This window comes from Perissodus microlepis, chromosome 20 (genome assembly GCF_051167445.1).
Source record: "Perissodus microlepis isolate ML-2025 ecotype Zambia chromosome 20, ASM5116744v1, whole genome shotgun sequence".
In the NCBI taxonomy this organism is placed as follows: domain Eukaryota; kingdom Metazoa; phylum Chordata; class Actinopteri; order Cichliformes; family Cichlidae; genus Perissodus; species Perissodus microlepis.
The window spans coordinates 19,385,299-19,409,464 of record NC_140480.1 but is presented as its reverse complement, the minus strand read 5'-3'; the positions used below and the strand labels follow the sequence as shown (position 1 = coordinate 19,409,464).

Here is a 24,166-nt window from a genome sequence, read left to right as displayed (position 1 = left end):
AAGGTAGTCAGAACTGAGGGACTGAACTACCAGGAGGCAACATTGCAGACATAGAGGACAGCTACAGGTACCTGGGGATCCCACAGGCAAATGGGAACCATGAAGAGGTCGCTAGAAAAGCTGCAACCACCAAGTACCTGCAGAGGGTCAGGCAAGTCCTGAGGAGTCAGCTGAACGGTAAGAATAAGATCCGGGCTATCAACACCTGATCAGGTAACCTGCTGGGATAATAAGCTGGCCAAAGGAAGAGATAGAACCCACTGATATCAAGACCAGGAAGCTCCTGACCATGCATGGAGGGTTTCACCCCAGGTCCAGCGCCCTGGAGAGAAATCTTATACAATTAGTCATATAAATGTATGTCTCTGATTGATTTCCACTGCCATACAAAATAAGGGTTATCAAAATAAATTGTGCCACAATCAATGTCATACAGTAAAACAAAACCAAAAATAAATGTGAACAACTTGAAATAAGATCTCCTCCTAATAAAACACTGAACTAGGAGAAATATATAACACCAGGCACCTCCCTCATCCCTCCGAGCTGCCCCACAGATGTATAATCCCCCCACAAAAACAGCCCATGCAACACTGGAGTGGTTGCCTCCAGATTCCCTCCAAGCCCTCTTGTGTAAAGTGCAGCTTCTGTGATTACTGAATAAAATGATTTACCCATTTAGATCCCAAAATGAACACGAAAATAAGAAACCACGCATATTTTACAACAAAAACAACGGTACCGTTTAAGAACTGCTTCGCAGGCAAAATACAAAGCTCTATATGGACCATGTTAGTTCTCTGCACTACAAATGTTACTGTAAAACCACCTTTCATCCCCACTTTGCATTGTTGTCCATAGCATAAAGTTCACTTCCATAAACTGTCTGCATATTGGAGGTTTTCTCATGCTGAAAGAGAGTTTTTCTTTCCCACTGTTGCCAAGTGCTTGCTCCAAGGGGGATGTTTGATTGTTGGGTCTTTACTTCACAACATAAAGCTTCCTGAGGCAACTGTTGTTGTGATTTGGTGGCATATAAATAGAATTGAACTGAACTACATGGAACACTGCATCTATTATAACAGCATGGCTTCGTAGTACAGTAGTAAAAAAAAAGTGTTGAAATTGCCTGGGTGCAATGCAGATCTTTCACTAATTAAAGACAGCTGGCACAATGTGAAACAAGATGAACTAAAAAAATGAAAACAAGAGAAGATGCTTCACGGCCAGCAAACGTCCTGATTCCAGTGAGACATGTTGCTGCCATCATGGTACATTTCCTCACTTTAAACTCTGATTTTATTCTGTTTTGAATAAACGATGCCTTTATTGCTAATCACTACATTCTGTTTTACACACCGCCCCAATGCTTTCAGAAAGGAAGGACCGTACATCTTATTTAAACCAAAACAAACACACAAAACAAGGATCTTTATTTAAGCCACAATGAAGTCATAGAACAGAGGGCAACATAAGAATGGTTTTACGTCGCGCGTTCTCTAGTATGTGACCACGATCCAGGACAGCCTCGGCCCATCAGTGAGCGATTCAGACTAGAGTCAGTAAATCATAAAGAGAAAACTGTATAAAAATAAACCACAGCGCAGAGGCTACACTAAAATAAGAAATGTTTGACGTACACGTGTGCTGTTGTGCTTGCCAATAATAAAATAACCATACACATAAAGGAATTTCACCTCCTTGACTTGCCTTTACTCACATCTTTAGTCCCTTTTAGGAATGACAGTGAAATGATGTACCGAAAAATCAGATTAGAAACATATTGTTGAAAAAAGTAATAGTATGAGAAACAAAATACATAATAGACATTTGTTTTTCTAAAATATGGCTCTGCATTAAAAAAAATTTAAATGACATAACACGTTGGTCAGTGAAACCTGATCATCACAGCCCTCACAAGTCCAACACTGAACTCTGTGAACGCAAACATGGATTTACAGACAGCTCAAGTGGTTACAAATGTTACAGTACGGCATGTGCAACAAGGTCACACCGTTACTGCTGAGCTCTGGGTTAGTGTCAGACCGTGGGGACATCCGCCTGCTTTTAGTGCACATATCCAGTTCATCACAAAGATTCAAATAATATACAGACAAAAATAAAAGTGCTATAGTGATAAAGCAAAATCAAAACATCAAAAGCAACATTCAGTCATGAAGCCATTCGGGAATCCTCAGTAGATGACATTTCATTTTGGAAGTTTGTGTCCTGTGCGTCAAACTGCGAGAAAAACAATCAGCAACACACTGAAGCCGCTGCTGCTTTTATATGATTAGAGTGAGACGGACATGCTAGTTTGAATTTATTATAAGATGCAGATCTTCCTTCTGTCTAAGAGCTGTTCGGTTGGTTTCCCCCTCAAACCAGATGAAGATCTCTCCCGTTTAAAGGGGGCTCTTCCTTCTTACCATTGCTGCTGCTGGGGTTCTCCCTCTAGTACTGTAGGGTCTTTGAGTTTTTCTTTCTTTTTAGTATCAACTCTTTAACCAGTGGAGACACGTTGGAAGCTCAGCAAAACAAAAGACAAATTAAGATGATACAATGTTCACCAAATGTACTGACGACAGGGTTAATGGTGCATTCTCACTGGATAAACAAGCTGCTTCATGTTTATATATGACAGAAAAATCCTTGCCGTCACTTCTAGAGTTAAATATTTGTAGGAAGGTGGACGTGCATGGACCTGTTCCTCCTCTGGGAACACATAATGTCCTTGAGAATTATCGGAATACTAGTGAGAATCTCGCATTAACGTGTGTAATGCTTTTAATGCTATCAATCATTCTGCAGCTGTTTCATCAGATGGCAGGATGACTCTCTGCGGCTCACAGCTTGAATGCACAGCAAGTGTTCTTGAATAATCAGCATCGATATCTGTGGTTTATGGTTTATTGTGTGTGTGTGTGTGTTAGCACACTGGAGGTTGGACTGAAGAAGACCAAAAAGACTGCAGTGATTGACAGCTGAAAGGTTTTGTTACCTGGATAACGACGCCCCCTACTGTACAGAGAATGTATGTGCATGTGTGTGTGTCAGAACGCTATCAGGGATGGAGGAAGGAGGAGGTTTGAGGGGAGGCAGCTGGGTCAAATGGTGATGTAGTGCTGTCGCAGTTTGGCCACCAGGAACTCGTGGGTTAAATTGTGTCGTGTGATTATTCCCACAATCTAAAAAAAAAAGAAAAAAAGAGAGAGTTGAGTTGGTGAGGACAACATAACACAACTCTGTGGCTTCCTCACACGTTTACTAGAGGCATGAAAGCCCAAATCACTTACTTCTCCAACAGCATTAACCACGGGTAAGTGTCGCAGGCCCATAGTCCTGAAGAGGTTAAACACCTGGGAGATGCGGGCATTGGGTGAAACAGTGTAGGGACACGGGTTCATGTAGGGGGTGACATCCTGGGTACACAGAAAGGACGGCCTGTTAATGAATCGGAATTTTCTGCTTGATTATTTTCTGTCTCAGTCGGGTAAATCGAACGTACCACTATCATGCGAGGGCTGAGCAGGGTGAGGTCGAGGTCATGGATGTCAGGGTAGCGTGGGTAATCTTCAGTCATCTCTGCATACGACAACCTAGGCTGATTGGTGCTCTGCATCAGAGGGTACAGAGAAACTGCTCGTATAAGAAAAAGTCATCTCATTTATTATCTACTCATGTGTGTCAATGACTGACCGACTGGTTCTCGGCGTAGCACACCCCTCGTATGAGCAGGTTAACCAGCTGGGAGCGAAGGATGAGACCGTGAAAGGTTAGCGGCCTGAAGCGCTCCTCCATGGTCCACTCCTCACTGGGAGACTGGTCTGGGTACAGGTTAGGGTAGGGAGCATGCCTGCAGCACAGAAATCACAGGAGTGCCAGATTTATTTGCAGTTATTATGCACCACAAAGAAAACACAGACAGAATGAAAGGCAGTGTTACAAATACTTGTAGTTACTATGTGCACTGACAGCATGAGGAGTAAATTCAAAAACTTGTGGTAAATATTAGGAGTTCAACTCTTTATACTATGCCATTCGACATCAGCTTCTCTGGTCATTTGTCATCTGTCTGGAGCAGGGGTGGGAACTCCAGGCCTTGAGGGCCGGTGTCCTGCAGGTTTTGGGTATCACCCTGGTTCAACACACCTGAATCAAATGTTCAGTTCATTACCAGGCCTCTGGAGAACTTCAGGACTTGTTGAGGAGGTAATTTAGCCATTTAACCCTCTCAAGGCAGGCGTTGCAGATTTGCAACAGTTAAAAGCTAACAACCTGATTACCCCACATACATATTTTATGAGTTTTTTTTACTCAGAAGTACCACTGCAGGTATTCTTTTGTGCATTAGCAACAAAAACTTAATTTGAGCCTGAGAGGGTTAAATCAGCTGACACATCTAAAACCTGCAGGACAGCGGCCCCTGGAGTTCCCACCCCTGCTCCTGAGCGCTGCTTCTGGGTCCCCTTGGTTATACTGCCTCCTCTTGGTCTAAAGAATTATTTCGGACAAACTTCAAAAAACAAAAAACAAACCTCTGACACTGATGATGACAAGAGATTGTAATCAAATCTGTAACATTCAAACTTCTCTGAATTTTAAATCTTTCCTCTCAAGGGGTGGCTGTAGCTGTAGCTCAGCGGGTCATCTCCTAATCGGGAGGTGGTTTGATTCCCTGGCTGCACCAGTCTGCATGACAAATACATACCTTGGGCAAGATGCTAAGCCTGACCAACTCCGGTATAAATGTTTGTGTTTTCGGTCCATTTACCAAATACAAAACCTTAAATAATTAGGCCCCATTTTATCCAGGTTTCAGCTTTCAAGTCCCTCGTCTGTGGATCTCCCAGTTTTTATTTGGGACACAGACACTGTCTGTACTTTTAAGATTAGTCTAAAAACGTTCCTTTTTCATAAAACACATAGTTAGGGCTGGATCATGTGACCCTGAACTCGGTTATTACTATGCTACACTAGGCCGAGTGCTCGTCAGTCAACTGTCTAATTACTTCTGGCCCTCTGAAACTATAAATGTCTAAGTATTAATAGTTACTGCCGTATTGTTATCAGACATCCTGAATTAGAGCTTGATGTCTGCACTTTAATCACAACTTGATTGTTTGATTTAAAATCCACTGAGATCAAATTTAGAGGTAAAACTTCAGAGACTGTCTGGATGTGTTTATCTGGCCTACCTCCTCTCTAACATCTGCTGCAGCAGGTCTTCTCCCTCTTCTGAAGGTACGACTGCAGCACTTTGCTCATCGCAAACATTCCTCAGCTCGCTCGATGGGTACGACTTCATGGACTGGCAGCGCCGTCGCTGTTCGCCCGCACGTGACACAACACTGGATTTCTACATGTAACAGTCAAGGGTTAGAAGAAAACACAGCCTTCAAAAACCACAACAATGATGTCATCCAAAAATAAAGAAACATGAAATTCTTAAATAATTATCTGCACATCAACATATTGCAAAGCTTTGCTCACTACAGAGCCAAATCTATGGGCTCGCACTTTCAAACCCACTGATTCTCCCTGGAGACAAAAATACAAGCTCGGTAACTGATGTTACTTTGGTTTTTATACTTTATTTAGCTCAGTAACATTTCCTGCTGCCTCTAGGTTTTGTTAAACACTACTTCAACACAGACCATCGAAATGATAGAACCAGTGACAGAAAACTCGATCATCACAGTCTGACCTGTTAGGAAGCACAAACCGTATGAATCCATTTGATCTGCTTCACAAGTGACAACAAGTGCACTGCAGACACACTCAGGCTGCACATACATATGTGGAGACCATCGGTGGCTCCCCGTTCTCCTCGTGTTCACACTTTCATTTGCACCCAAGCAGATGAAACTGATGCATGTTGGTTTCTGCTTCCTTACTGGACAGACTGATACACCAAAGGTTTACACTGTGAGGATCAATTTGCATGAATGACACGGCAAAATAGAGCTGACCAAATCAATCATAGTTTCTACTGTTGTTTAATTCTTAATCTTGGAAGGGAAACAAATCCACATTCTTTTCAGAATTATACAAATTACTGACTGCTGTAAAAGTCTGAATGCTCTTTGTTAAATCGATGACGTGTCTGTATCAAAACTATATTATGGGACGAGCAATGAGGAATTAGAAAAAACGAAGAAAAAAGCAGAAGCAACCAGAAGGACATTGCTGGAAGGGCTACAGTGTCACTAAAGAAATGTTTCAAAGTCACTGCTGCCCGCTGCCCCTGGTGGGGGGAGCCTTAATCACCTCCATTTGGACGGGAAGCTTGAGCTTGAGCTCTGTAAAAGAGCAGGACATACCTTGAAGTGGATATTGTTGCTGATCAGGATGTTGCCCTTCATGAAATCCCTCTCATTCTGACGGTTTTCAGTAACTACGGGGAAGGCATGGTAGACCGTGGTGCGCAGAATGCTGACTAGAGACTGGACTCGGGTGTGGGGGTACACGTAAGTCAAGTTGGTCTCCATGATATCACTGGCTGTCAGCCTTGAAGAAATGAGAGATAAAGACAACCTGAGTCCACAGGAAGAGCGACCATGCTCGAATCACTCAGTTTGGGTTTTTAACCTCACCCTCACACTGCAGGCTTTTTATGGGGTTCCTAGAATTTGTAAAGGCAGAAAACGAGACAGAGCCTCTCATGCTAATGCTGAGACTGACAGCTTTGTCTTTTTGATGAAGTGCATCGAGGAAGCTTTGACACTGCTTCAGCCTTTCACCAAAATGGACTAAATTCATTTTTCACCTACATTTTTTCAACTATTTGCAAAAATCTCAAGCATCTAAACAGTTTGAGGCGTGTATTCACCGATGAAAGCCAACATCAAATCCCCTGACAGATCAGCTCTGCAATATAAAGTCTTGTCATAAACCACCTCATTTTTCAATTTCCACCTTAACCCTTCAGCTACCCTACCATGGTGGAGGGGTTTGTGTGCTCCAGTGATGCTAGGGTGAGGAGGCTCTTGTTTTGTACCCTCCCCGGGACAGGATTACTGGGGCCACACCCTCGAGTCAGGCCTGGGGAGGTAGCTCGATGGAGAGTGCCTGGTGGGTGGGCTTTAGCCCATGGGGTTTGGCCGGACTCAGCCCATCTCTCTTCTGTAGGCCCACCACCTGCAGGAGGCGCCATAAAGGTCCAAGCATTGTGTGTCGGGGTCTCAGGGTGTGTTACGCCCCTCTGCAGTCCCTAATCTCTTTGCAGTGACAGTGCAAGAGTGTTCAGCTGTTGCTAATTGACCACACCTAGTCAGGTGTGGATAAAGGCATACCTGAGGCAGGCTTTCAGGGAGGATCACTAGTCTTTGCCTTGGTGGTGCCAGCTATTTTAGCCAACTTGCCATGTAATTTTAGAAAAAACTATTCCTGTTGAAATTCTGGTGTTCGTCTCCATATTTATGTTGCGGCTTTCAAGCCGGGTCATAACAGGGTGTTTTTCACAAGTGAGAAGAGAGGCAGATTAACACATGGATTGATGCTGCGTCTACAGTACCGATTCGTCTTGGTAAATAAAGAGCGAAGCATAAAAGTAAAGCTTTTCTGATCGATTTACATCCCTACATGACCTGTGGTCACAAGCTCTGGGTAGCGATCGAAAGAATGAGATTGTGGTTCCCCCAGATAAGCTGGAGCTCTGAGCATTCTTGCTTTTAGGGTGCTAGCTCCACAATCCGGCCCCAGACGAGCATTGGATGGAACAATGAAGTATCAGACCCGTGCTTTGTGTAAGCAAGTAAGTAAGTAAAACTTTATTTATATAGCACCTTTCTAGATAAAAGATTGCAAAGTGCTTCACACAAGGATAACAAAGCATAAAACAAAACAGACAACAGTTAGCAAAATGCAATTCTAAAAAGTGTGATTTAGTTGTTTTTTGAAAGAAGCTACTGAGTCCAGAGATCTTATGCTCAGTGGGAGAGAGTTCCACAGTCTGGGAGCCACAGTGGCAAAAGCTCTGTCTCCCTTAGTTCTCAGCTTTGTATGATGAATGACAAGAAGACCCTGATCACATGACCTCAGAGACCTGCTAGGAACATAAGGCTGTAGAAGTTCAATGATGTAGGCAACAGAAGAAAAAAAACGAATAGATACTTGAGGTTGGCAGCTGCATTGATCTGGAGAGTTGAACTGCTCTGGGCTAAGGAGGGATACCAACGCCTACTGACAATGCTGACAACACAGTTCATCCACCACAAGGGCCAACTGTCCTTTTTTGTTGCCAACAACAATTCTTACCTGTCCATCTCTACCTCAGTCTCCCACTCGAGCAGAGGCACTCCTCTCAGCTGGATGTGTATATCATAGATGCCCTTGTTGAAGAAATCACCAGTCCACTTGGCAACCTGACAGTCAACACAAAAGAATTTGCACATGAACTCAGGTCACAGTGGCGAACAGTGCAAAGTGCAAAAACACATGGTTGTGTACCATTAGTGTAATCATGATGGGCAGCCCGTATGTGATTTCATTGGTGGATTCAATGAGGATGACAGTGAGGCTGATGGTCATTCTGACCACACCTCCAAGGAAGGCAGCAGCTCCAATGAGAGCAAAGGTTCCTGAGTAGATGTCCATTCCCAGTTTCCTAACAGAGGACAGACTCATTAAGAACCAGTATAACCACTATGAGAGAATGTGACAACTGAAAGTGTTACGACCCAGTTTGCTTTGTTTTTACTCTGATAAGGTCGATAAAGTCTGTTCATTTTGTTCAGTCTTTTCTATCATGTAAGCTGCAGGTGGCAGCTTGTTGGAGACTGGATGCACCACCTTTTAATTGGTACCCATCCAGACCAGTTTGGCTCCACCTTCTTCCTGACTCCCAGACAGATTGTGTCGTGTTTCTGAATCAAGAAATGTCTGAATCTAGAAGAGCTGGATTAACAGCTTTGTATGTACTGTCAGTTCTCTACAAATAGCCCAGGTAAACACATTTCTCCTGTTTCTGTTAGCGAAGGATGTAACAGTCCTGCATTGCTTTTGTTTATTTTTGGGGTAATTCCCCTGAGAACACTTTGAGTTTCAGCTGTACCCACCCTGACCTTTTGTAAGTGGAAAATACACCAAAATGTTTGGAGTGCAAATCTTGCCACAGCACTGGGAGTGAGGAACAGAGGAGTTACTTCTATGGTATTCTCTGGCTGTCTTAGGCTGGGGTGTAATATAAAGTGTAGGGTCACCAACTAACTGGAAGCTGGGCGGTTTCATACCTAAATATCACACCTGCTAAATATCCTTGGGCAATACACTAACCCCAAGGTGCTCTCTGGTGCATCCACCCATAGATGTGAATGTTAGGCTACGTTCACACTGCAGGTCTTAATGCTCAATTCCGATTTTTTGATCAAATCCGACGTCACAGACAACGCGCTCTGTTTACAGAAGTAAAAATGGCGGCTACAGAGCGAGTAGGTGTTGTTGCAGCAGTCTATCAATTTCTGCACAGTCGTAACCGACAGAATTTTGACAAATTAATTAGAGAAAGAAGGACACTGAGAAAACAGAGAGCCGTGCTTCAACAATGACCACCATGCTTTCTCGTTTGTCTTCTCCGGCGCTGATAATTGGCGTCTGTCTTGTGTCAGTGACGTAAAAGACGGATTTAATGCGACATGACCATTCACACAGCAGTCGCTTTCTAAAACATCAGATATGTATCGGATTCAGTACCACATATGAAAGTGACCCAGATCGGATTTGAAATATCGGATTTGTGCTGTTCACACTGTCATACCATGATCGGATATGGGTCGGATAGGGTCAAAAAAGTCAGATTTTATGCGCTTTCACCTGCAGTGTGAACGTAGCCTTAGATAGAAAACACTTGAGCAGAAAAAAAGTGCTTGTATCAACAGAGACTGCTCTCAGTTCAGCTCAACACGAGGCTGTGACAGAGAAAAAGTGAGAAAGAGCATATTCTAATTAGTTCTTACACTTTGAGGACGTTGGCAACCAAGCGTCCAAAAGCTGCCCCACACAGCAGTGAGGGGACAAAAAGGCCACTGGGGACAGACACACCATATGTCCAACAGGCCAGCAGGAAGTATAAGAAGAAGAACACTGACAGAGTCACAGGGCTGAAGGTACCTGAGGGGGAGAGTTAGAAACAAGCATTAAAAATGAGCATTATTATATATATGTAAGCATTAAATTTACTGAAGAGAGAAGAGATTACGACACTGAGTCATGAAAGGCTAAGCAATACTAAAGACAACACACATTTATTTCATTCAAAGTGTACATACACCATAAAATAAAACAGATTTTCTTTTTCAAACTGCATTGTTGCGGTGCTGGAGAACGTAAAGACGTGGTCTGAAGGATTTAGGAAATATTAGTGGGCACATTTAATCAATGACTGTATAAAGATCCAAACAAAATGAAGATTGATTCCAGTCTGACCTCAGAAGCCTCAGTGAGCAGAGTGAATGGAAAACTACAACTCCGTATAATAGTTTGTTTATTGATAGAAATGAACTTGATTTTTGAAAAATGGCCTAAAATGTCACTTCACTGTACGGGGTATATGAGTAATGCATGGAATGAATCATGTGTGAACTCATCTAACCATCCTGATGGAAGAGCTGGTGGATGGCTGCCTCCTGTGGGTTGAAGAAAAGTGTTGCCATGTCATTGTAGGTCTTGTTTGAGCAGAAGAACTGTCGAATGGTTGAGTTGATGTCCTCACTGCCAGCCAGCTAAAAAACATACGTCACAGGTTAACATGGTCACATAGTGAGGCTCTATTTTTCCCCGGAGCTACAGTATCCAGAGTCGTACGTAGTGAGGAGGTAAAATTATTAACAAGATGATCGACCTCTGTTGGAGCAGCGTTCAGGTAGCTGCTCTGCTCTATGTTGGTACAGGGCATTGAAGATGATAACAGTGGGTGGATTATATTCTTAAACTTAGTTACAGCGCTTTCAGAAAGACATCTACTGTGATAAAGTCTACTCTCCACTGCTGTGTAATCAATTATTGTAAATGTAAATGTTATCAGGAAATGATCAGACAGGAGAGGGTTTTCAGGAAACACTGTTAAATGTTCAGTGTCTATGCCATATGTTAACACCAGATCTAGAGTGTGATGGGTGGGTTCTTTTACATTTTGACAGAAGCCAACTGAGTCTAATAATAGATGAAATGCTGTGTTGTCATTTTAAATATATCATTCCATCATAAATCAGCACGTTTTTAGGAGATGTTCTGCTTGACCACCTGATTTGTATAAAGCTTTTATGATTTAAAGTTTAAACATATAAATAAAAAATTAATATGCTTATATATCATTCAGACATCATCACTGATTAAAATGTGAAGTTTAATACTGTATGGGTCTTTACCAGACAGCTTGAAATAATTTCCATATTTTAGTGGGCCAATACTCATATTTTGTGATGCATCTATGCCAAATTGCAGATCCTCATTTATTTTAATGGTAGAAACACTTGTAGTCCAAGAAAGGTCGTACACAGGGAGCAGGCAGGAAAATCTCGGGATCCCGCTTCTATGGACTTGTAGTCACTCACTCACATGTTCTCAGCCTCTCCACCGGCACTGATCTACAAGTTCTCGGTACTTTGGATGTTTGCATTTGTTTGCTTCTTCCAGCACGATCCTCACAGGGAACTGTAAGCTTAACTACAAGGACTCTTTCAGGGAGAAATAGCTGTAAGTACCATATGTGGCCTCAATGAGGTTGGTATCATATGGTCTGGGAACTTCTCTTGATGCGTTTGTGAGTCTCAGTCTAAAGCTGAAAAGGCCGTCTGATGGTTTTGGCTGAGGCTTCTCTCCAGCCAACAGCAAGCAGTTGTGCTGGGGGTGGCATCAGCTCAGGAGGTAGAGCAGGTCACCTACTAATCAGAGGTTTGATCCCTGTCTGCATGCCAAATATCCTGGGCCAAGACACTCTCTGATGAATGTGTTAGACTTTTAGATAGAAAGCACTTACATGCTCCAGCAGAGTAGACCGGTGCCATAAGAACCAGTCCATTTACCATGTTGGCCAATGAATTGAAGATGGTATTCACGGTACATGTTCATAAATATTTAAGTAAACCAAAGATGGTTGAGCAGAAAATATTCTGAAACTTTGATGATTACAGATGGAGTGAAAAAGGAAAACATATTGAACTAAAGTATTTTCTGTTAGCAAACCATCTGAAAACTCAAGAATCCTGCTCTGTTTGAACAGGACAGTCTTGTTTTTGTTTTTGTGGTACAACTTTTCATATTTGCTCAATCCAGCAAGAACATTGAAATGGCAAGTAAATTTAACTATGCACCATTAAGACGTTGTCAGTACAATATTAAATAAAAACTGGCATGTAGTTTAATGCTAACTTTGCCAGACTTCTTGAATTAGTTTTCATATTTTAATTAGCCAGTGTCTTTTTGATACATCGGCCCCAGATTACAGATCCTGGTTCATTTTAATGGTAAGAAAGGCTCATGGAAATGTCAGGCTTTTGTCATTAATAGTTTCTGAATTATTCACATTTAAACGGTGTGACAGATTTCAATCTGAGGGAAAAAAAGGCCTGAAAGTGGGCTGACAGATTGTTTTTCACACAAATATATCATAAAGAGTATTTGAAGCTAAAATATCACAGTAATCATAACATACGTTTAAAGTTTAGACCAGTGAAAACACACCTGTGGTATTTTGGTTCAGTAATGCAAAGATTATTAAAATTCTTACCGTGGTGTTGTGAGCTGTGGGAGTGGACAGGTCACGACATTCACCCAGCATGGAAGCCGCAAAAATCACAATCGTTGTCACCATGGTAACCAGCAGACTCTCTAAAACTCTGGAACATTAGAACAATCGTTTATTATCCTCTGGTTACAAAGTTAGGCACACATTTAACAACAGTTTGCACCTTTATAAAAATAAACACAATTACAGTAACTGATTGTAAAATTATCAATTAAAAGGATTGCCTCGTTAATTTATTCAGCAGAATACATCATCTTTCTCTCAGTGCGCAGATTTTAGGGAAGAATCTATTTAAACAAATGATAGAAAACTGGGACGGGAGCTCATTCATTACTAACAGTGCTGTTTGTAAAGGAGACGAAGCTCGTGTGAGTCTGACATATCTGTGCCAGCTTCTACTGAGAGCAGAAATGTATTTGCCAGTGGAAAATGTGGATGTGTCACAGCTTTGAGGGCAGTGTCACTCTAACCACTGTGGCAGTGAAACAACAGTGAAATCTTTGGTCCAAATGTTTACAGACCCGTTCTGCATGTTCCTGGTCCTGATACATAACATGGATCACCAGAAGAAGTTTCTAAACACAACTCAGTTACTTTCCATAGTGAACAGAGCGGTTTGTGACTTTCCAGTAGGGCTGGGCCTTGAGGCGACTTTTGTTGTGATTTGGCGCTATATAAATAAAATTGAATTGAATTGAATTGAATTGAATCATACCGTTCACGGTAGTACCGGTATAATGTTGGGCAACGATAAGAAAATGAAATATCGCGATAGAATATGGGTAAAACGCGCATGCGCAGTGCCTTTGTTTTCATACGCACATGGCGGAAAAAGCATGGCGGTGACAGAGAAGGAGAAGGGCGAAAGCGGATCATTGAATGAAACAGATGAACCAGAATTGGCTTGTAAAAATGCTGCAACTTCAGTGGTGTGGAACTGGTTTAGCTTTCGTCCGTCAGATACACAACAAAGCACTATTTTTGGTAGCGTATGCTAGCGGGCTGTCGTCATTACCGTATTTTTTGGAAAATACGGCACACTTAAAATCAATCCTTTGATTTTTCTGAAAATCGACAGTGCCCCTTATAATCCCGTGTGCCTTATGTATGAACTCTGGTTGTGTTTACTGATCTCGAAACGATTTTATGTCGTACACGGCGCTCGAAAATCTGTCAAATGTTTTAGTACAACTTTGCTAAGCTACGAACCTGCACCGCTTGATGGATTGTCGGAGCATTACGGCTACCGTAGGCAGGAGCCTCGCAGAGTGATACGTACTGTGCTTCAACGTAATATTACAGTATTGTGTGTGTATAACCTCTTTTTAAGTTTTGTGGATATTATACATGGTTATGCTGAGGATATGTCGGCCAGTTTCCACTGGAAATGCCTTTTGGTTAAACTGTCAGCAAGGAATTTGCATTTGCACTGTAAATGCACTGTAAAATTTTATATAACTTTAATGCACATAAAAAACAGCTGCTTGTTTAAGTGAAAATACATTGGTTTTTTTGCACTAATAAAGTTGTGGAGTTGTAAAGTATTTTGTCTCACATCAATTATATCGTCAGTTATGTCGTTATCGCAAATTTTCAAATGTATATCATGATAAATATTTTTGGTCATATCGCCCTGCTCTACTTTCCAGGTTTTTGTATACCTTACCATGGAGATCATTGTACTGGTACTTACAAAGCACTTTTCTAGTCTTACTGACCATGTGACCAAGTGCTTCAGACGATATATTATCTTGTCCACTTTACATCTAATCATACATTCATACAGAGTTTTATTCGATCCACTTGCTGATGCATGGTCAAATTAGACTGAACAATTTGACCATGTAATAGAGTGACAATAGAGTCACTCTATTACACATGCTGCATGGACAGTGAGAGAAAACTGGAATACCTGGAGAGGAACCGTGCAGGCACACAGGGAAGAGTGTGTGTGCGTCACACAGGTCTCATATCTAGGCTTTATGGCCCATTCTAGGCTTCCTTGTTTGTTTCTCTACAGATGTCAGTATGTGAGACTTCTTCCATTCCTTTGCATGCAGCTTTATACCCCATGCAACAAAATGACAGCTTATTTATGCTATGATGTAACACAGGAACGTTCAGATAATATTCTGGGTGTTGACCAACCACACATCTACCAGCTTGTTACACACAGATTTCAGGAATTTACTGAGGAATTGTTTGTAATAAAGCCTTTGCCTTTCTAACGTTTGTCCTGCTCTGAACGTTCCCTGTTATGTTTGTTCCAACTGTGACCAGCAGCTTGGCTCTGAGATAAAATTATTATTGTCGGGTCTGCCTTACAATATAAAGCAGCTTGAGACGACTCTTGTTGTGATTTGGTGCTATATAAATAAAATTGAATTGTAGATGCTGTTCACACATTTATGCATTATCAGTAGATCACTTTAAAAACCTTTCACTTCAGTTCATGTTTGTCTTACACCAAATCGACTCCTAGTGTCACAGTCTGATGAACATGAAAAGCACAGATGGGATCAAAGATGGTCAAACAGTTCACCTGATAAACTTGGCCTTAGGATGAATGTGTCTTATGCGATACTTGGCCAGGTTCTTGTTCATGCAGTTAAAGAGCGCCCCCAGAAGGCCGCCCACCACACCCATCAGGACAAAGAAGGCAAGATCCACAGCTGTCCACAGGTGGCAGTTCTTGTCTCCATCTGGACACTGGTCAGCAAGAGGAATAAAACCATAATAATATTTACATCAGGCTGATATTAGTGATAATAATTTGGGGTCTGATATTTGGATGATTTGAACAGGAGGTTGGCATCAAGTCCGTAGAAGGATTGTGTTTGCTCTAAAGAGAAAGCAAACAGTGGCAGCAAATATAAATTCTCAAGGCTTTGACAAATGGAGCAAGTTTCAACAGCAGATGAGGAGACATCCATGAGCTGTTTTCAAAGTGCAAAAACACTAGAGAAAAATGTATTCTCCCAAATGACAGATTTTGCCACTTGGATAAAAAATCCACATCAGTGTGGGTACAGAAGGAAAAGTCAAAACTGGAAGCAAACGAATCACCAAGCTTCTTTTTCCAAGTTTTTTTCTACAAAGTCTAATCTTTGCAAACTGTTGCAACATCTCCCTCTGTAGAATCTGTCAATCTCTGCACATCTATACTGATACATCATTAAAATTGGGCTAAAGACCTGCGAAATCCGACACTCGCGTCTTCAACACAGCTGCCAGGTTACATAAATTGAGTGGTGCATGACCTGCAGATCTTTAGTCATGTCAGCAGCTGTCACATCAGTTCAACATCAACTTTGTTATCGAGTACTGGAAAGCTCTGCACAGCGGGTATAAACTGGGTCGGTTGCAAGAGATATCACAGACAGGAAGAGGCAGTAACGATGATGTGAGGAGCAGATATGAGGTGAGATGGTGGAACAGTTGGGCTAATGGTGACCCCACAGACTCTGTTTTTTAAATCCATATGTAAACATGTCAGAACAGATTAGTTGAGATTCGGTTGTTTTAACTTCATTTGTGTCAGTTGTATTTACATATCACCTACTCACAAAAACAGGTGCCTCAAGGCACTTTATACTGTAAGGTAAAGCCCTACAGTCCAACAATCGTGAGCCCCTGTGAACAGCACTTGGCGACAAGAAAAACTCCCTTTTTAAAGGAAGAAACCACATAAAAAGGTACCATATGGTAAAGTTTAGTCACCCCAGATCAATGTTTCCCTCCCCACAGGGTTGGCATGTTGCTTTTGGAGCCGTCCTCAAAATCAAATCAAATCAAATCAAATCAGGTGCTCCTACAATGAGTCACTGTGTAGACCTAAAGTCTGTTATTTCAGAATCATACTTTATATAAAAAATAAAATACTATATATAATCTTTGAAGATACATTTTGTACAACATGGAATAACAAGATAAGAAACTCTTAACCTTGAACTCTCCAAAGTTCAGGAGGCCAGGCAGCTGGAAGGAGCCCCACTTGCTGAAGTTGATTCCCGAACGGAAGAAGTTGAGAGTAAAAGTGGCCGACATGGAACAGAAGAGCTAAAACAGTAGATAGACAAGAGGAACATTTAATCACACTCATTGGTCAGTAAAGGTCAGAGAGATTGGATGGTGCACTGTGTCCTGGTCTACCTGGCTATATCTATAAAGCAGATGGATTGTTGTTGCAAATAAGGGAAAAATGACAGGATCAAATTTCATGTACTTTTATCCTCTTGGTGTACTTCTGATCCAAAGCAAACGTTAATCTGTCGTGCAAACTTTCAGCTTTAGGTCAAAACCATCAACTGTTTAGGTTTAAAGACGTTTTTGCACATTTTCAGAGCTCAATTTTACAATTGACTGACGAGCAAGTAAAGCTTGTTCTCTTGTTATTTGATGACAAATGAAGCAGGTAAAATAGAAATAGAAGAATAGAATGAATTTTTATTTTATAGCTTTTTAGTGTAACTCCTAAATATGATATCCAAAGAGGTATCAGTGCATCTTTATCAAAGAAATTGTGGTGAAGTAACTATAAAGGGTGACCTACCACTTTCCATGTAAGGGCTTGGTTCCAGAATGACGAGCCCTCCTCCAGACTGAAGAGGGTGCCACCGATTGGCGCACCAAAGGCAGCAGCTACTCCAGCAGCAGCACCAGCTGACACAAAGTCTCGCTTGTCCCTGAAGAACAGGTAAGAAAACTGTCAGTCACATGTCACACATGTTACACTGCTAGGAGGCAGTAACAGTGTTTGTGCCAAAAAGTTGGAACATTGTGTAAACTACAAATTACAAGAAAATTCGTTGCTTTGGAGATTATTCAAACTCTTTGAGCAACTAAAAATAGACTTTGTATAGTAAAGAGAGAGAGCTGGTCGATAATATTGGAGAGTCTCTGTTATACCAGAGTAGGGATAATCTTTAAGAGAGGACACATAAATAATGCGAAGGTGAAGACAGCGTCATACAGGATCATGAGCCTGAAGCTGGAAATTAAAGGGGTGGTGTTGAATGCTGTTTTATTTAGTGCCAAATCACAAAAACTGTTGCTTCAAAGCATTTTATATTGTACAGTAAAGACACTATAATAACGCAACAATCAGAAAATCCCCTGTGAGCAAGCACTTGGCCTCCTGTTAAGTTTTTCCTGTTTAACAGGAAGAAACCTCCAGCAGAACCAGGCTCAGGGGGGGGCAGCGACCAGCTAGGGGTGAAAGGAAGGAGACAGGGCCCAAGACGAGCAGGGGAAAAGAGTCAAAGCTTAGTAGTAACTAATGATTACATGCAAAGTGGTTTGCATAAACAAACTGAGAGTGAAAAGAGGTGAGTGAAGAAGTCAGAAGAGAAAGATGAGGAAATAGTCAAAGAAAATGTGCCCTATGCAGAGAGATGAAGAAAGCAGCTGGGAGCACAGGCGAGGTTAGGATGTGGATGCGAGGCTGGACGATAACGAAGGACAAAAGGACTTGTACTGATTGTCTACAAAGAGAAAATGAGCTGGAAAGGAAAGGATGCACAGAAGGTTAGTGTGGTTAACAATAACAACTGAAATCTACTAACAAGTGGAGAGAGTGTGTTGAGAAGATGGTAGGAGTGCTGTGAGGGGCTCAGGAATGAAGAGAGAGGACGGATGGAGCAAAGTCAGTGAATCAGGAACTGCAGAGGATTAGTAAGGAGGACAAGAGTGCAGCTGTGAATTCACACCACGCTCTGTATTAGAAATCATTCCCATGTTTCATCTTATCCAGATTATTAATCCCCTGTTCTTTTTTCTCAACAGACTCTCCTTGAATGAAGCTGTGTCAGTCAGCTTCTTCCAACGATGCCCTCTGAACCCACTGCTCCACGCCTCCTGCAGCTGAGCCACAGACCACAATCTGCAAGTTCGTCACTTACAAGGCTTGTAAGTAAACTTATGTCACACCCTTGCAAAAGCAGTTATACTGGCTCCCAGTCAGTGTCAGGGTCCAGTTTAAGAGTCTGGTTTAACTTTGGGCAATTGTGCAGCACAGATCAATAAAGATTTACATCTGTAGGTCCCCAGCAGGTCCCTGAGGTTTTCAGGATATCAAGGTCTGCTGTGTATCACACAGCACTGAGCAAATCCTAGTATTCTGTTTTTATTTACATTTACACCATATTCCAACTTTAGTTTGAATCAGGATCGTTACTGTCACATACCTGTCGCTGCGGAAGTAGGGAAAGTCAAATTTGATCTTCCTGAAAGTAATGCTCTGAAACTGATGGAGAGAGAAAAGGTCTGATATCCACAAGTACGACCAGACAAATCACAAGAATAACACCAGTGCTATTTTTAGTGTCCAAAATGTTTCACAAAACAACAACAACAACTAGAACTAAGCAAACTAGAATAAGCTTTGGGGTACTTGAGGAAGGCCGGCTCCCACGATGGCTCCACTGTGGATCATTGGACCTTCCTTCCCCACAAAGAGACCTGAGCACACAGAGTCAGTCCATCAGCCTTCTGACCCTGGCTCATCATTCATCATCAACATCATTTTGCTCTAAAGTTAGCAGAAGCTGACACTGCTTGACTCAAAGTATAAAACCTCATTAGTGATCTTGTTTTGCCTTAGTTAACCTAAAACACCACCGGGAGCACAAAGATATTTCTTCTATGTTTGCTCCCAATTCTGCACCTCCCATATGAAGTCATTATGATCACAACTTACAAAATATTCCAATAAAGTGCTTTGCTGTCAGAGTACAGGACTGCCTGTGGTGTCTGCAGGTTACAAAAGTAGATGCTTAACAAGTATCACGCAGGGAATACCGCAGGGCATCTGTGACGTCCATATTTTACACAACTTTCAGAAACAAGCCCAAGAACATGAAAACTCTACACAGAGTCTACCCTGCACCTCCAGGAAGGAAACAACAGTAGTAACCAGGGAGGAGGAGGAGGAGGTTGTGTGCGTGCATCCACCCTGGGTTGTTGATAATATTATTATTGGGTACAGTAAATGTCAGGGAGTCAAACGCACTTTACCTCCAGCTACACTGAACAGGACTCCAGCAGCCTTGCAGAGAAAAGTTCGTAGTCGAACAATTCCAGGAATCTTCACTCCGTTCAAGTAACTTTTGATTTCTGGAATCCCTGATCCTGCAGCCACAGGCTGAAAACACGATACTGCAGGTCAGTGTGTAATCTAGTATCACAAACATACCAGAATGAAACAACATGCTACAACCAGTTGACAAACTTGGACAGGTAGAGATGCAGGTAGACAGGTCTCAAATGCAAGGACCGCAGAATTTGCACACTTTAACTGTTAAAGCAGGAGTTCTTTCCTGAGTTTGTCAGCTGCAGCTGAGATGCTTACCTCGATGAGGACGAGTACACTGGCAATGAAGACGAAGGTCATGTTGAACGCCAGGAGCTCCAGCAAGGACAAAGACAGACAGCCTTTGTCACTGCACTTCTCTATAGCTGGAGGCTTCAGTTAAAGTAGAATCACCACCATCAACAAACAAAGTGTGGTTACACACAGTAACACTCTTTAGATGAAGAGTCAGGCAGTAAAAAGAAACCATATGACAGATACTAGCAAAGGGATCAAACCCAGGCATGAAAACACACATATACAGCACAGGATGAACCAAACATTACTTCACACTATTATTACAGCATCTGCATCATATGAACGCACTCTGAATTCCTTCTAGAACAAAAACATAGACCTGACATTTGTTTGGACCAACTCTGGACAATGTTCAAACAAACACAAAAGAAAAAGGGCATAAAAATGCGCACCTGCTGTCAGCAATCTCTGAAGAAATAATGCAATATTTTGTGCAACTTTACAAACGCTCTCCTTCTGTGCGAGGATCTTCTAAGGCACAACATTTCTGCCCAATATTTAGCTGCTTTGGTATCTGCCCGTCCTCCACGTACAGAGCCATGTTAAAGGATACAATCACCAACCACAGTAAACTTTAGTTTGTTGAAGAGGCGTACAAAAAAATCCACAAACAGGCCCAGCTGAAAGAGAGCAACGTTTCTTATTGAGCAGCTGAAATCCAGCAAAACAAAAAGAAGACCCAGAATGCACCTTACCAGGCCCACTGTGACCCCGATCGCAAACACCATCATCCAATGCACCGCCTCATATTTTTTGGCTTTCTGTTGGCAGACAAGAAAATAAAAAACATTTTTTCTCTCTCATATATAAGAGACTAAAAAGAGTCTAAAAACATTTCTACATTGGCTGAATAACACACACACGTTCCCAGTCGCACAGTTTGTGCTTTATTCTGTGGTTTTAGTGAGAGTTCACAAGCTCCACATACTAAATGTATTCCCCCAGCATTGAATCTATACAGGATTAAAAATGCTGTAAATAAAAGAAGTGATGGAGACGTGGAACAGAACCTCCCTGTGACCAGGCTGTGTTCAGCATAAGCTACTATAGTGGTTTAGCAGGTAAAAATAGAGCCACTGTAGTGATACAGAAAATTCCTCTAACTTTAGCTAACCATGCTAATCGTGCTTCGTAGTACAGCCCGCAGGACTTTCAATGATCTGTATATGCCTCATACATCGAATGTAGGGCCGAAGAATAAAGCTTGGTGACAATGACGTAGCTCTAGAACGTTTGCAGGTATGGTGGTGTACCAGTGGCACTCCAGGGCAGTCGCATCAATATCTCTATGACTGGATAAATGGAAATGTAATGCTGACAAATACTTCACAGTAATTCTTCAGAGTCTTCATTGATATGAAGTTCTTGTGGCCATGAGTAGCAGTACTGTCTGACAGTATCCTAACGGCCCTGCTGCTTTCATCCCTGACCTCCTCCCAGCTGTAGGAGAGTGCTGTTCTCTGCTGTGTTTCCTAATTCCTGGAACACTGTTATTATCACTGCAGTGACCGTGACGTTACAGAAACTTTGATTAAATGGAGGCTAAAAGATCGTGATGCTGTCTAAGTTTAAATCCATCAATGATCCACGTGACTTCTAGATTCAAACTACTGTTACAGTCATATTTCTTTGGATTTTGAGATCTGCCCCAATAAAGTGGACAGATCCCACGTGACCTGTTCTAACATAACACTGCATAGAAAATGTTTCCTTAATCTGATTATGAATCATTCACAACTTTTAGAAAATAGGAAACATTTTTAAAAGGAAGTTTGTTCAAATTAATATTAAAATATTTGAGCTAGCTCAATATTTATAATAGAGTGGTTTCTGTGTGTCTGTGCAATCAACAAATCAAATATGAAAAGCTGATTAGTAACACTGATCAAGATTAAAAACACAGAGCTTTGTGGAACATCAACTTTAATACAGATCACATACAGTTTAACAGATCAGCTGCTGGCACAAGTCCTACTATCAGTGATCTCATCATGTGATGTAAAACAATAAACGTGCATCGGTGACATCCACACAGGAGCAGATGACACATTTAACCTGTCTTACCTTGTTGTCCATCCCCTCCAGGACCTCCACATAAGGCTCACTGATGCAGCGGTCATAATCCAAGCTCTGTGGACACAAAACACTGTGTGACTATTTCCTGCCTCACACATCGATTGTGTCCAGTACTGAAAAAAATAAATCTGCTCTGGCATTTCTGCTCTAAACACATAATATAATATCTCTTTGAAGGCTTTCTCCAGCAAGTCTCACCTCATAGTCTTTCCTGGGTAGAATCTGTTCCTCATCTGGGATTTCCCCAAGGATTGTCTGGGGGGGGTAAACAAACAAACACACAAACAAACAAATAACAATAATAATTATGTATGTATTTACATATACACACAAGGATATTTGACCACAAATTAAGCTTCCTACTAAAAGTTCAGCTAAATGTGTGCGCCTGCATGTTGGAAAAAATAATAAATAACAAATAAATAGAGGAAATAAACAAAGAAATGAGTGTGGAATTAGTACTTGACTCCTGCACCACCATCCAAAGCATCCAACACTGGACACACTTAGTTCCTGTAGGAAGTGATGCTCGGACTTTTGGTTTAAAACCAGCGAGAAGCAACAGTTTGTTCACAGATTCTTAGACATGGAATATGTTTTATATGTGCAACATGTGAAGCTGTGCCTCAGTGAAACCACAAAATGAAGACATAAGCAGTACTGTTGCTTAATATTTGCATATATTAAACTGTCAATACAGAAAATCTATGAAAGTTTTTATATTTGGTTGTAATCTGATCTAAATCTGTTTTACATTGTGGAACTAGAACAGTTACAGTTGGAAGGTAATTGTCTCCACAGCAGGTCTCCTAGTCCATCAATAAACTCCATTTACTCTGCTGTGGTTACAAACTACAGCGATTAGTAACCTTTACTTTTTAAATGTATGTAGTTGAAAGTTTCAGAGCTTTCATGTGAAGCTGTCCCGTTAGAATTACACAGCTTTACTTAAGAGCAGCGTTCAATTCAATGCACAAACTCCAGGTTACATGTTTAACTAACGCAAATAAAGCCGGGCTATGTCCATACTGCCTTCGCAGTATACTTCTCGGATGTCCTGTAAGACTACATCTTTGCTTGGTGTAATCACAACATTCAAAATGTGGGGAAATAAATAGAAAGAGGTTATTTTCCACGCGACAAACACCCCGCATTGCACAATAGCTTCCCACACCTACTGAAAGATTAAAACCATATGAAATGAGGCAGATTAAATTGATTAAAATAAGAAGATTGCTTAATCTGAAGAAATTATAAATGGAGTTTGGTCCACGGACTATATCGTCACACGGAAAAACGGGAAGCTCTCTCTTCTGTAAGCAGCAATATTACAGCTGACTTAACGACTATACATTCATAATGTGCATTAATAAGTATTCCTCGCTTTCCTGCAAAAGAACCAAGACAAGAGAACATAGTGAGCAGCGGGGTGGAGCAGCTCAGCCAGAATAAAGCGCTTAGAATAGCTCAGGGGAAATCCTAAGAACCCCAAAGTAAACACAACATAAGCAGATGATGCTTCCTGTGCTTGTCACGTCTTTCTTTACCAGCTCTTCTGGGGTCCGTGTCTCTCCCTCTCTACAACAACACTGGCAACAAAAACATCTTCCACAGCACGCCATCTTCGTTGTTGTGTCATGCTGTATTCAGGGGCTGTCATAAAAAGTAAAGATTGTTTTAGACGACTTTGAAAATACAGTAGAATAAACAATGTAAAACAAAGAACGGAGAAAATAACCGAACATATCTGAATATAGCTGAATTCTAACGTTTTACATTTTTAAAATGTATTCATAACAAATAACGTTCCAAGTAAGTTTGAATTGCGGATTTCCGATGACAAGTAAACGCAACAACGCAAGTCTCGCGTGAGGACAATGTTGTGTTTGGTTCCCGTAGAAAATTAGAAAGTGACAGTTCCTCTTAAAGTGCCAACCTGGATATTTGATGTCTCTGCT

At 41.5% G+C, this 24,166-nt stretch overlaps 1 protein-coding gene across 1 annotated transcript; it reads right to left on the bottom strand.

Moving 5' to 3' along the window:
- Positions 1–1,416: 1,416 nt before the first annotated feature.
- On the bottom strand, positions 1,417–23,861 carry clcn6 (Cl-/H+ antiporter 6). The gene is made up of 23 exons (XM_084916043.1): positions 23,756–23,861; positions 22,407–22,463; positions 22,197–22,262; positions 20,828–20,893; positions 20,686–20,752; positions 20,094–20,200; positions 19,760–19,886; positions 19,137–19,204; positions 18,931–18,989; positions 17,298–17,430; positions 16,691–16,804; positions 15,288–15,454; positions 12,728–12,836; positions 10,592–10,721; positions 9,957–10,110; positions 8,452–8,608; positions 8,260–8,366; positions 6,324–6,510; positions 5,199–5,359; positions 3,700–3,856; positions 3,509–3,616; positions 3,297–3,422; positions 1,417–3,188 (listed from the first exon to the last, which is right to left on the bottom strand). Exons 1-23 carry the CDS (start codon positions 23,828–23,830, stop codon positions 3,108–3,110), a joined length of 2,583 nt encoding a protein of 860 aa, XP_084772169.1. The 5' UTR covers positions 23,831–23,861; the 3' UTR covers positions 1,417–3,107.
- Positions 23,862–24,166: the final 305 nt, after the last annotated feature.

What these genes read in the sequence shown, in the direction of transcription:
- clcn6 (XM_084916043.1), bottom strand. Translation starts at nt 23,830, where the DNA reads ATGGCGTGCTGTGGAAGATGTTTTTGTTGCCAGTGTTGTTGTAGAGAG. An exon ending in CCAGCTCTTCCATCAGGATG is followed by an intron (nt 10,111 to 10,591) that starts GTTAGATGAGTT and finishes TCTCCCCCTCAG; the next exon opens with GTACCTTCAGCCCTGTGACT. An exon ending in CCATCATGATTACACTAATG is followed by an intron (nt 8,367 to 8,451) that starts GTACACAACCAT and finishes GTTGACTGTCAG; the next exon opens with GTTGCCAAGTGGACTGGTGA.